General features: G+C 37.1%; 1 protein-coding gene across 2 annotated transcripts in view; it reads left to right on the plus strand.

Moving 5' to 3' along the window:
* Positions 1–13762, plus strand: part of LOC105043633 (chaperone protein dnaJ 13) — a 37498-nt gene that overhangs the window by 21749 nt on the left and 1987 nt on the right. For both annotated transcript variants that reach the window (XM_010921254.4, XM_019849775.3), the window contains 2 exons: positions 9803–9880; positions 12789–13028. In XM_010921254.4, coding sequence (XP_010919556.1) covers positions 9803–9880; positions 12789–13028 — 318 coding nt within the window. The remainder of the gene's footprint in view (positions 1–9802; positions 9881–12788; positions 13029–13762) is intronic.

The raw sequence follows: 13762 nt of genomic DNA on the forward strand, positions 1-13762 counted from the left end.
ATAACTGATGTGGGACTAAAGATGCCCATCCCACCCATAATAGTGCCCTTTATTGCTAATGCTACATTACTCGCTGGACACATTTGATCTGGCCAAGTGAACTTTAAAAATGTGGAGACAGTGGGGTGAAGTTGACTGAGTGAGCTAGACTTACATTTTAATTTATATTTATAATAAATAAATTTGAACTAATATTATATTATACAATTTATATGATATCTATATATGAGTATAAATGCACTAGTTTGGGTTGACCTAAATCAGACCTCATCCAATTAAGCATCGGGTAATTGTATTAGATCAAATATCGGGTAGCTAGGTGATAAGTGCATAAATATGATCAAAGAAGCGTTACTTTATAGACTAAATGATCTTTATTTTTTTAGAATTGATGATTCTTCGTACATTTTATAGGAAAGAGGTGTACCAACATGAAGAGCCCGATCCGCAAGCTTAATGGGATCAAACAGGACAAAAAATGGAGTTAAAACGGATTTAAAATCAAAGCCAAAAACCAACCGAACTAATCCATAAGTTGGTGGTCCACCATGGACCACTTGGGCCATAAGAAGCTTGGTGAGCCATGTGAAATGCTATAGAAACACCTTAAAATGGTTTTCATGCGGCTCATAAATTCCTCTTCCGACGCGATCCATGGTGGACTGCGCATGGACCGCGTGGAAAAATATTAGGTGCAGCATGGAGAAGGGACTCATGTGAAGGCTGGGAAGCAGCGGACGGGTCCATGGCTTGGCGTGTGGAGTCTTTTGAGTGGCCTGTACGAGGGTGTGCAATGCCGAAAGAAGTGTGGCTTGACGCACGAACATGGCGTAGAGCTTCACGCAGCAACGAGGTAGCAGACGGGTCCACATCGAAGGAGGTGCGAGTGGTGAAGCAGTGAGCAGACACGCATAGATCAATGTAGAAAAGGAAAAAAAAACTTTTAAGAAAATTATTCACGCCATCCTCTCCCTTCATCTCATCCATCCAATCTTTGTTCTTAAATCTCACCCATCCATCTCCTGGCCTTTTGTTCCTTTCATTAGTCCCACATCTAAAACATACAAAAACCTCTTACCTCCATTCACCTATAAAAAGGCTTCAATGCTTCTACTCTTATATATCTTGATCCATATCATACCTCTTATAGGGGCCCGTATGACAGACAGAAATATCCATCTTTTTAATTCTTTAGTCTTGCTTTCACTTTTTTCCATCCTTCCAACACACGAGAAGGAGAGTCAGCCAGGAGGAGGTGCGAGAATCAGAAGGCTCTGCAGAGGAAGGCTGGAGGAAGAGATCCTGTTTAGGTTTTTCTCTTTCTTTTGTTTTAATTTTTGTTTTTAACTCCAAGTCCTGTTAATGGCTTAGGAGCTGAGAGTTTTGTATCAGAATTTTTATTCCAGCAATAAATTAGTTTTTTTTCTTTCAATTTAATTTATACATTTCTTTAATTTCAGCATTAGGGTAGTTCAATTTCCTTGCATTTATTTTTTTATTTAATTCCTGCAATCTTTTAAATTTTTGCACGTTAAATTCCTGTAATTAGAATAATTGTTATTTTATATTTTTAAATTAACTTTAGAGCTTCAAATTAAATTATGTCTAGCTCAACAATCTCTCTAGGGTTTGCGATGAAGCTAGACTATGATTAGAAGTCCTATTCTTTGGATTTTTTTTCAAACTTTTAATTTTTAGAGTTCTTCCTCCTTCATCCTTCTTGCCAAAAGACTTGATGGGCTGTAGTTGGGTTACAATCCCTTCATAGTTCATGCTTGATTTGGTACAAGAAGGGTAATGGGTAGAAGGCTCACAAGTGTTTTAAAATCCTTTCTTATTCTTCTTTGTGAAAAACTTTGATGGGTTATAGTTGGGTTTGAGCCCCTTCATAGCCCATACTTGGATAACACGAGAAGTAGTTGAAAGGAGAATCTCTTAATTAAGGTGAAAGCAAAACGCTTGATGGATTATTATTGAGTTAAGTTTCTTCATAGATCAAACTTGTTCATGCTTTACATCTTAATCAAGAGACATCATAAAAGGAACCATAGAAAGGCTATCTAAATTATTGGTCTAGTGGATTCTAAAGTTTTAGATCTTTTAGATTATTTATTTTTGTATTTAAATATTCTACTGTTTTGGTAGCTAGTAATCCAATATAATTTGACAAATTCTCCTCCTCTGTTAAAGCTCGCCTGAGCAAGAATTTGAATACGATTCAAACACCCAATTCCTCGTGGGATCGATTTGTACTCGTTGGAAGTGCTACATTGCATACTGTGTGCTTGCGGTTATATTTAAGACACATCAAGTTCTTGGCACCGTTGTGGGAGAGTTGACGTGTTTAAATTGTGTTTTAAATTCTTGCTCTCCGTGCTTTTTAGTTTTAGTGTATCTAGATTCCTTTATCTTTTAGTTAAATTTATTTTTTTTAGACTTAATCACTTGAACTTACTTTTGCGCAAAATCAAAAGACAAAATCCTGATCCTAAAAACAATTGACATCACATAACATTTAACTAACATAAAGAAACTCATTAAATCTTAAAAGCTTTAACTTGTATTGGACATCTTTCTTGTATTTGCATTGCATTTTATATAAAACAGCTTAAGGACACTTAACCCATTAAATAAGATAAGATGGGGATTTGATCATCCTGAGCCCAAAAACCACCATCCCTCATTTTGTATTGACCTAAGTCTGTAATTTAAAATCAATTAGACGTCAACCCTAAGAAAATTCGAGCTCACTAAGACAAAGGATCCTAAGAGTTGGACCGGGTTAGAGTTGATCAATTAGCTGGTGTCTAGGCAAGTAGTTCAGAAACTACGTTCCGAAGAAAGGTGGTTCTTTAATTAGATCCGTTGTGAGAGCACGAAGAGCCTTCCATCGATCTTATACTTGACCAGTTGATTGGTTAGCTTTCGACTTGGAGGGCTCGAAAGTAACCTTGGCAGTTAGGAGTTGTTTAGATATAGGCTAATCTTAGGCAGAGTTTAATTGCTTGCATAACTTGTTTTCTAATAAAAAAATTTAAATTTAATTAAAGCACTCTTCTCTATCGTCTCTAGATTTAGGACTCTCTAGATTTCTCATCTTTAGAATTCTCCTCTCATCTATCTCTCCTTCCTCTTGCTTCATCCAAAAAAAAAATCTTTTTTTTTGTGAGGGCAATAATAAACAAAATAAATTTATATCGGAGTTACCTTCTACCTTTATAGTCTCACACTTGTTATGTCTTGGACTTAAGGTAAATCATACACTTTTGACAAGCAATTGATTGAACAGTCTAGATAATTTTTAAAACATTTTTTAAAACATTGGGAGAACAAAATATTGATAGACTCAAGTAAAAAAGTTAAGTTATAATGAAATCAATTTCTGGATAATTCTAACCTTTTCTGTTCGTATCAAAGAAGAATCTACTGTTTGGGTATGTTTGGGTATTGACTAAAGCAAAGTTCCGTTTATCCTTTTAAAAAAAAAGGGGGCAAGTTCTAAATATTGATCTCTCATCGAGTAATCAGACTTCTTCGCCTAAGTAAGCGTTGAGTCTCGCATCAAAAAGTGGACAATGTAAAGCCTTCAAAAATAAAATCGATAAAAGGATCAGACTTGCACCAAATCAATACCTCATCACTTTTTTGGAGTAGAAGATTTTGAGATGACAATAGGAGTTGGTTAAGAGTTATTTTAGAAAAATAATGAGTTTGTACTTGACCAATTTACTAGATACTATTAATATCCCAATGATATATTTCATCAACTATTTGATGGGATATCTTCTACTTATAAGAAAGGGTGTGAGAAAAATCTCTGACTCCAAGTAAACTTGTGTACGATATTGATTGTTTTTTGTAGCCCCCTCAACTATTCTTTAATAAGAAATTCACGAACTATCTTTTATTCTTACTCGCGGATGAGTAAGACTCAAGTTGGGGGGTGTGATAAGTGCATAAATATGATCAAAGAAGCATTACTTTACAGACTACATGATCTTTATTTTTTTTAGAATTGATGCTTCTTCATATATTTTGCAAGAAAGAGGTGCACCAACATGAAGAGCCCGATCCGCAGGCTTAAAGAGATCAAACGGGATAAAAAACGGAGTTAAAACGGATTTAAAATCAAAGTTGAAAATCCATCGAACCAATCCATAAGCTGGTGGTCTACCATGGACCACTTGGTGCATGAGAAGCTTGGTGAGCCGTGTGAAATGCTACAGTAATATCTTAGAATGGTTTTCACGCGACTCACAGATTTCTCTTCTCACGTGGTCCATGGTGGACCACATAGGAGGTACGGTCCATAGTGGACCGCTTGAAAAAAAATTGGATGCAGCATGGAGAAGGGACTCATGTGAAGGTTGGGAAGCAACTGATGGGTTCGTGGCTTGGCGTGTGGAGTCTTTTGAGTGGCCTATATGAGGGTGTGCAATGCAGAAAGAAAAAAGTGTAGCTTGACACACGAACATGACGCTGTTGGGTGTTGCGATTAGAGTCTCACGCAACAACGAGGCAGCAGACGGGTCCACGCGGAAGGAGGTATGAGCGGCGAAGCAGTGAGCGGACGCGTATAGATCAACGTAGAAAAGGAAAAAAAAGAACTTTTGAAAAAATTATTCATGCCATTTTCTCCTTTCATCTCATCCATCTAATCCTTTTTTGTTCTTAAATCTCACCCATCCATCTTCTAGCCTTTTGTTCCTTTCATTAGTCCCACGTCTAAAACATACAAAAGCCTCCTACCTCCATTCACCTATAAAAAGGCTTCAATGCCTCTACTCTTATATATCTCTCTCCACATCATACCTCTTGTAGGGGCCCGTGTAATAGATGGGAATACTCATTTTTTTAATTTTTTAGTCTTGTTTCCACTTTCTTCCACCCTTCCAACACACGAGAAGAAGAGTCAGCCAGAAGGAGGTGCGAGAATTAGATGGCTCTGCAGAGGATGGCTATAGGAAGAGATCTTAGTTTAGATTTTTCTCTTCCTTTTGTTTAATTTTTGTTTTTAACTCCAAGCTCTGTTAATGACTTCGGAGTTAAGAGTTTTGTATCAAAATTTTTATTCTAGCAATAAATTAGTTTTTTTTCTTTCAATTTAATTTATGCATTTCTTTAATTTCAGCATTAGGATAGTTTAATTTTTTTGCATTTATTTTTTTATTTAATTCCTACAATCTTTTAAATTCTTGCACGTTAAATTCTTGTAATTAGAATAATTGTTATTTTATATATTTTTTAATTAACTTTAGAGCTTCAAATTAAATTATGTTTAGCTAAGCAATTCTTTTAGGGTTTGCGATGAAGCTAGATCATGATTAGAAGTCCTATTTTCTGGATTTCTTTTCGAGTTTTTAATTTTTAGAGTTCTTCCTCTATCCTTCTTGCCAAAAGACTTGATGGACTATAGTTGGGTTAGAATCTCTTCATAGTTCATGCTTGATTCGGTGCAAGAAGGATAATGGGTAGAAGGCTCACAAGTGTTTTAAAATCTTTTTTTCTTCTTTGTGAAAAATTTTGATGGTTTATAGTTGGGTTTGAGCCTCTTCATAGTCCATACTTGGATAACACAAGAGAAATAGTTGAAAGAAGAATCTTTTAATTAGGATGAAAGCAAAATGCTTGATGAATCATAGTTGAGTTAAGTCTCTTCATGGTTCATGTTTGTTCATGCTTTACATCTTAATCAAGAGACATCATAAAAGAAATCATAAAATGGCTATCTAAATTATTGATCTAGTGGATTCAAAAGTTCTAGATCTTTAAGATTATTTATTTCTGTATTTAATTATTTTACTGCTTTGATAGTTAGTAATCCAACATAATCCGTCAAATTCTTCTCCTCTCTGTTAAAACTCGCCTGAGTAAGAATTTGAATACGATTCAAACATCTAGTTCCTCGTGGGATCGATCCGTACTTGTCGGAAGTGCTACATTGTACATCGTGTGCTCAAAAACTTGATGTGTCTTAAATATAACCGTAAGCGCACGGTTTGCAATATAGCACTTCCGACGAGTACGGGTCGATCTCACGAGGAATTGGATTTTTAAATCGTATTCAAATTCTTGTTCAGGCGAGTTTTAACAAAGAGGAGAATTTGTCAGATTATGTTGGATTACTAACTACCAAAGCAGTAAAATAATTAAATACAAAAATAAATAATCTAAAAGATCTAGGGCTTTTGAATCCAGTAGATCAGTGATTTAGATAGCCTTTTTATGGTTTCTTTTGTGATGTCTCTTGATTAAGGTGTGAAGCATGAACAAGCATAAACCATGAAGAGACTTAACTCAACTATGATCCATCAAGTATTTCGCTTTCACCTTAATTAAGAGATTCTCCTTTCAACTACTTGTCTTGTGTTACTCAAGTATGGGCTATGAAGGGGCTCAAATCCAACTATAACCTATCAAAGTTTTCCACAAAGAAAAAGAAAGGATTTTAAAACATTTGTGAGCCTTTTATCCATTATCCTTCTTGCACCGAATCAAGCATGAACTATGGAGAGATTCTAACCCAACTATGGCCCATCAAGTCTTTTGGCAAGGAGGAAGAACTCTAAAAATTAAAAGCTCAAAAAGAAATCCAGAGAATATGGCTTCTAATCATGGTCTAGCTTCATTGCAAATTCTAAGGAGATTGCTTAGCTAGACAATTTAATTTGAAGCTCTAAAGTTAATTATAAAAATATAAAATAACAATTATTCTAATTACAAAAATTTAACGTGCAAAAATTTAAAAGATTATAGGAATTAAATAAAAAAATAAATGCAAGGAAATTAAACTATCCTAGTGCTAAAATTAAAGAAATGCATAAATTAAATTGAAAGGAAAAACTAATTTATTGCTGGAATAAAAATTCTGATACAAAACTCTGAACTCCTAAGCCATTAACAGGGCTCGAAGTTAAAAACAAAAATTAAAACAAAAAAAAAATCTAAATTAGGATCTCTTCCTACAGTCTTCCTCTGTAGAGCTTTCTGATTCTTGTACATCCTCTTAGCTAACTCTCCTTCTCGTATGTTGAAAGGGTGGAAGAAAGTGGGAACAAGGCTAAAGAATTAAAAAGATGGGTATTTTCATCTATCACACGGACCCCTACAAGAGGTACGGTGTGGAGAGAAATAGATAAGAGTGTAGAGGCATTGAAGCCTTTTTATAGGTGAATGGAGATACAAATAGTACGGTCAAAATGGGCTGGCCCGGCCCACGAGGGCCTAAAATTTGATGGGCTGGGCTAGGCCCAGCCAAAAAATGAGACACAATATAGTTGGCCTAGCCTAGCCCTTTAAGGGCCGTGGGCTGGGTCGGGCCAGCCTATGGGCCTTGAACCTCAAATGATTGAAGAGTGAAGAGTAAAAAAAGAGAGGCAGAGAGCCCGAGAGGCATAGAGCCTCGAGCAATCGAGCCTGGAGAGTGGAGAGAGATCGAGAGAGCCTGAAGGGAGGCCGGAGGCGGTGCGGATCTATCTCGAAGAGTGGAGAGAGATCGAGAGAGTCCGAGGGGCGGCAATGCAGATCTAACTCGGAGAGTGCAGAGATCGAGAGAACCCGAGGAGCTGCGGTCGGATTTGATTCGGAGGTGGTGGCGCCGACGACGAGGATAAGGAGGGGGTTCGTCCGGAGGTTGAATGGAGGGTGTCCATCCGCGGAAGGGAGGAGGGGCCCGAAGGAGGGGGATTGCCTGGAGGTTGGATGAAGGGGCGTCTGTCGGCAGAAGGGAGGAGGGGGCCAGTGTATCTTGATTCGTGATTGGATTCGGAGGCCGGAGGCGGCGGCACCGACGATGAGGAGGAGGGGGATCTGTAGAGTTGGGAGGTGAAAAAGAGAGGAACCGGCGAAGGCGGTCATCCTGCTGGTCTGCGGCAGCGGCCGGCGATGTGGGGCAGTGGGGCTCAGGAGTCGGATTAAAAAACGAATAGAATTTTTTTTAAGATTTTTTAAAAAAGTTTTCATGGTCTACTCGGGCTAGTTTGGTCCAACTCATGTTAGCCCTTGGGCTGATGTGGGGCGGGCCAAACAAGCTCGGTTGTTATTTGGGCTATTCATATGGCAGTCCAGCCCACCCCATCTACAGGGTTGGGCCAGGCTGGCCATGTGGGCCAAGCCCATTTTGACAGCCCTAGATTGGAGGTTTTTGTATGTTTTAGATGTGAGACTAATGAAAGGAACAAAAAGCTAGGAGATAAATGGATGAGATTTAAGAACAAGGAAGGATTGGATGGATGAGATGAAGGGAGAAGACGTGAATAATTTTCTCAAAAGTTCTTTTTTTTCCATTTCTACGTTGATCTATGCATGTCCGCTCGCTGCTTCCCCGCTCATGCCTCCTTCCGTGTGGACCCGTCTCCTACCTCGTTGCTGTATGAAGCTTTACTCGCAACACCCAGCTGCGCCACGTTCGTGCGTCAAGCCACACTTCGTTCTTTCTACGTTGCACACCCTCGTACAGGCCACTCAAAAGGCTCCACGTGCCAAGTCATGGACCTGTCCGCTTTTCCCAGCCTTCACATGAGTCCCTTCTCCATGCTGCACCCAACATTTTTCCATGCGGTCCACCATGGACCGCGCCTCCTATGTGGTCCACCATGGACCATGTGGGAAGAGGAATCTGTGAGCTGCGTGAAAACCATTTTAAGATGTTACTGTAGCATTTCATGCGGCTCACCAAGCTTCTCATGAACCAAGTGGTCCATGGTGGACCACCAGCTTATGGATTGGTTTGGTGGATTTTTGGCTTTGATTTTAAATCTGTTTTAACTCCGTTTTTGATCCTGTTTGATCCCTTTAAGTCTGCGGATCGGGCTCTTCATGTGGGTGCATCTCTTTCCAGCAAAATGTACGAAGAAGCATCGATTCTAAAAAAATAAAGATCATTTAGTCTATAAAGTAATGCTTCTTTGATCATATTTATGCACTTATCACTAGGTCAAAATGTCAACCTAATCCCAATTTAATTAGATCGGTTTTGGGCCAATTATTGACAATGGTAATTTACATGCTTATGTGAGGGAGGAGACATGACGTTAGCTTCTAAGACAACATGCGTGATACTCATTTAAATTTCTCAGTTACCTCAAGGTTGGTATGATACAGTTGTGAGAATGTGTCGCAATACTTATGTATTTTCTCATGCAGTCTTAATTTTTGACAAGTACATTGTATTCTAGTGGGTTACATTCACATTGAGTACAATTCTGTAAAAAGATAGACCTGATACACCCCTGGAAGGAGATTGTTGGATCTCAAATCTGTTTTTTTTTAATTGATCTTTTTTTTCTTTTTATTGCTTCTAGTTGCAATATGTCCAACATTGCATTCCTATTATTCATTTAAATGTTCCAGTTGAATAAATGGGCAGCTAGGCTCTTACACTTAGTCAAAGGTATCATCCCTTTTTATTGGGTAAGCTAGGCATCACCCTTTTTTACTATCCTTGAGCGCAATGAGCAACTCTTCATATAGCAAACTATTTCAAAGTTCTTTCCATAATATGAGTGCACAATTATGTCAAGCAATTGTCCTGTTTGTTCCGCTGTTTAGTGGTGGTAGCTGCTCTAGAAAGCTGGATATCTCCCCTAAGTTTGACATGTTATTTTCTCTAAGATTCTTTAATATCTATGTGTGCGTGCATGAGTACAAAGCTATTGTTCTTTGATTTCTGTGTGTGCATGCATGAGCATAAAGCTAATACTTGGTGGTAGCTTTTGTACCAGATGCATTTGTTTTACCATCTGTCTTTTTGAATAACCTTTACCAGGGATGTAATTTTTTTTTCCTAACAACATTCTTGCAGACATATATTGTGAAACCTTACTATCTTAGACGGGAGCGACAAAAGGCACTTCAGAATATGGAGAAGTCGTCAGTTCAGGTAGTTAAGAGGATCAATAGATTTTGTGCTACTGTCACTTTTTACCTTGTTTCCTACATATTGTCGGAATGTAGAACTTAATTGAGTTACCATACGATTCATGCATGGAGATGGAACCACCCTGGAGTAGAAGCATTGATTAAACATAGCATCCAAAAAGCTTGTAGAATATCATTTTTATTACACTTTGTTCATGGCTATAATATACTAAATCCATATCTGGTAAGATTTTGCAATCTACGGTACTATTTCTAGATGTTATTATTAGATATGATTAAATGATATGCAATAATACTGACTTCTATTGTAAACTCTAGGTAACCTATAGTAAGTAATATTGTCTCTGTTTGATGAAGTCATTAGCTTTATGGTCCCAAACATATTTTATTTTAAATTATATGCTTTTGAATCTTGTTAGCTATTTCAAGTTTTGCAAGACCTCTCTCATGATTTATGTTGTTTATCTTAGGTTTCTCCTTTTTTTGATCCTGTAATTTGAACTCAGGAACAGTTCTTATCATGGCCTTCCAGATATTTGTTGCATGTGTATACTTATTTGTTATCCCTTACGACATTTTCTATATTGAAAAGTCAAAAGAGATGACCGATGCAAGCTCAGCTGTCAAATCATGGACAACTAAAGCTAGTTTGAGCACTTTTCACTTGCACAGAGAAATCTAGTTAAGATCCAACACTCTTGTGTTCAGATTGATTATTGGGTTGCACAGATGCGAAGCACTGGAAGAACTTTATGATATCCCCTTACTCTGCTTCAAATTCTGAAACACATAATGTCAACTAGCAGCTACTTTGTCAGATTCTAGTTATTGACTAATTTGACTGTTGAGGGCATGCTAATGTTCATTGTGATTTCGAGATTCAAACAATTGGTTGGTTTGTGAAAGGGTCATCAATCTTGGACATGGTTTGCTGTGCCATCTTGTATGAGGCATTATGTACTGTACCGGTATCATATCGGTACACTGTCTTGTACCATATTGAATCGCATACCGACACTGTAATAGAATGGTTTCTATATGGGGTCTAGTATCAAGACGGTGAACCTTGATCTTGGATGATGTGTCTATCATGGTTTCAAGTGTCAACTGACTGCTGGCGTGTATCATGCCAGGCCGGTATTGACACCTGCCACTCATTCGGTATCAGATACAACAGGCATGCCACTTGATGTCAAGCAGTTCACTCCATACCAATTCATACTTGTCCACCGTTGGTTTGACAAACCAAGTTCTTCTTGGTAATCAGTACCATGCTGAAAGGACTTTTAAATCCTTTTTGTTCATTCATTGTTTATTCGTTTGTTGTTTTGGCATGGCAAAACATGATGCAGCATGTCCCATGTAGGCCAAAACATCATCCTAGCAGCATTTGAATCTTGGAGTTAATATTTGTTTATCATATTTCAACCTATGTTGAGGTTATGTGGACTTGTACTAAGACTAACATGTCATTACAGACAGGGTCCAAACATTCAAACTTTTTACTAATGCGTGTTCAGAGTCGTGCAATTAATAAACAGACAATGAATATAACATAATTTCAGTCACAACTTCAGTTTTGAGAAACACTTGTGCTATGATAAAGATTCAAAATCCAAAAAAAGGCAAAAGCCTCATCAAAAGTTTGAAAAGGTTCGTATGGTCGTGTGAAAATTCGTATTGGAGAGGCAAGAACAATATGTTGTAGCAAAATAACAGTTTTGCTGGCTGCAGTCTATCATTACTAGTTTGTAATCTATATGGGTCCATTCTTTTATGGGTAAAAAAATTTACCTGGGAATTAATATTTTTCTAGGTAAATATTTTCCGGGCAACATTTAAATAGGAAATAACATATCCATGTTCTTTTACGCATGGGAAAGTGGCTTCGAAATCTGTTACGCATGTTTTTTTGCATTACTATTTTTTTGGATAAGTTGCTAAAATTCATCCATATTTTTCGTAATATACTTTATGGTTTTTAGGTTTGCAGAAAGTGGATAATTGAATTATTGGGCATTGAAGGATGAAGGCATTGGAAATGAGGATGGGGCATTTTAGGAATAAAATTAAATATCTACTTTACTGGTTGATAGAAAAATAATTTAGCCACCCCCTAGGTGGGTAAAATTCTTTCATTTCATGGATAAATGCTATCCATGGGTAAGTCCATCGGAAAGTAGCTTACTCATCTTGAAAAGCGTGAGAATATGGGTAAGTTGGTCAATAGGAAAGTTGATCAATCTTTTCCATGATATTCACCCACCAAAGAATGGGCCCTAAAAGTTTCTTGAATTGGTTGTGAATAATCTGTGAATAAATCATGAGAAACATGTATAACCTGTGAATAATCTAATAATTCTTGATCAATTTGTTCATCGAGAATATTTTGGGGGATCGTACTACTAAACAAAAAAATAAAGAACAGTTCAAATTTGACCACAGACGGGTTCATACATGCATTGTGGATGATATTGTTACATGCATTTAAATATCATTATTTGACCACAGACGGGTTCATACATGCAAATTCTGTTTAGAATACTTATTCAGGCTCATTCAGTGAATAAATGAATGATAAAAAGAAATCATGGACAATGTGCAATTCTGAAATATATGTTAGTAGCATGTCTACTATGTTATGCCCCTCCAACAATTAGTAATTGCTAATGACAGATAATAATTGCTGGGCAGATTCTTTTCGGCATACTTTCCTTTATAATTTCCTGATATTGTAGCTTTGTATTTTACCTCAAAATAAATAAATAAGTAAATAAATTGTTAAGGAAGTTCTTTCTGTTTACTCATATTCCTTTACGGAATAGTTAAATCTGTAGTCTCTCTTATGCCTCCATTTTAGTTTAGGTTCTCTGACAAGGCAGGCTTGCTCATTTTTTGTTTATATGAAGGTTCGGGAAACAAGGGAGGCAGCTAAAAAGGCACAGAGGCTACTAGAAAATGTATCCAACAGGAAGAAAAATAAACAAATAGCAAAGGATGGATTGGTTATTACAAGAGCCATATATGGAAACCTTAAAGCTATTAGAGTAGCCAATGAGCATGGTGAGGTGAATGATGATGTGGCTTCACAAGTCCTAGATGTAACATTACCATTGAACTTTTTGGTGACTGAGGCTGGACAGCTTAAGGTATGTTGCTGATATTTTTGTGATGTCTTTCTATACTTTTATGTCTGTCTATGATGTAATTAATTTTTCAATGATTCTAATGATTTTGACCTATAATTCTGATTATGTTATGGTTCTCTCAGTTCTCCTTTTTTATTATGAAAATATGTGAAAATTAATGATGTGTTCTGCTAGTGGAGCACATATAGCTATTATTCGTTGAATTAGCTAAGATCGTTATGGATGGTGTAGATTGATACCTAAAAGAGTTCCTGCATACGCTTTAAAACTATTCAAGATCACTTACTCTGATACATGGAATTCACACCAACATTATCGAGTGAATGAATTTGAATCATTTATCCAATGTAAATTGAGTGAAGAATTTGCACAAGCTGGATAATAGGAAGTGGTTCAAAGAAGGTAAAATTTGTTGGAGTGAATTAAGTAATCAAACCTAGAGCATGTTTAAAATGCTTAGTTCCCATGTTTTTGGGATGTCGCAACATGGGAAATGGTGGTGGTGGTGGTGGGGGAGCGGGGGTGGGGTATTGGGGTGTAAATCCACATAATGACGTGCACAGAGAATTATAATAACATCCTTTCATGAGACTAGCGTAAATATGTCACACATATTGGTCTGCATATTACATATTTTGGCCATACCTTCTTCAACTCTTCTTTGATATCCCGTTGAACCTGTGTTTATGTGCCTGTGAATATAGAAAATTGTTATTGGCTGGCATTCTTAAATC

This window comes from Elaeis guineensis, chromosome 4 (assembly GCF_000442705.2).
Source record: "Elaeis guineensis isolate ETL-2024a chromosome 4, EG11, whole genome shotgun sequence".
Lineage (NCBI taxonomy): Eukaryota > Viridiplantae > Streptophyta > Magnoliopsida > Arecales > Arecaceae > Elaeis > Elaeis guineensis.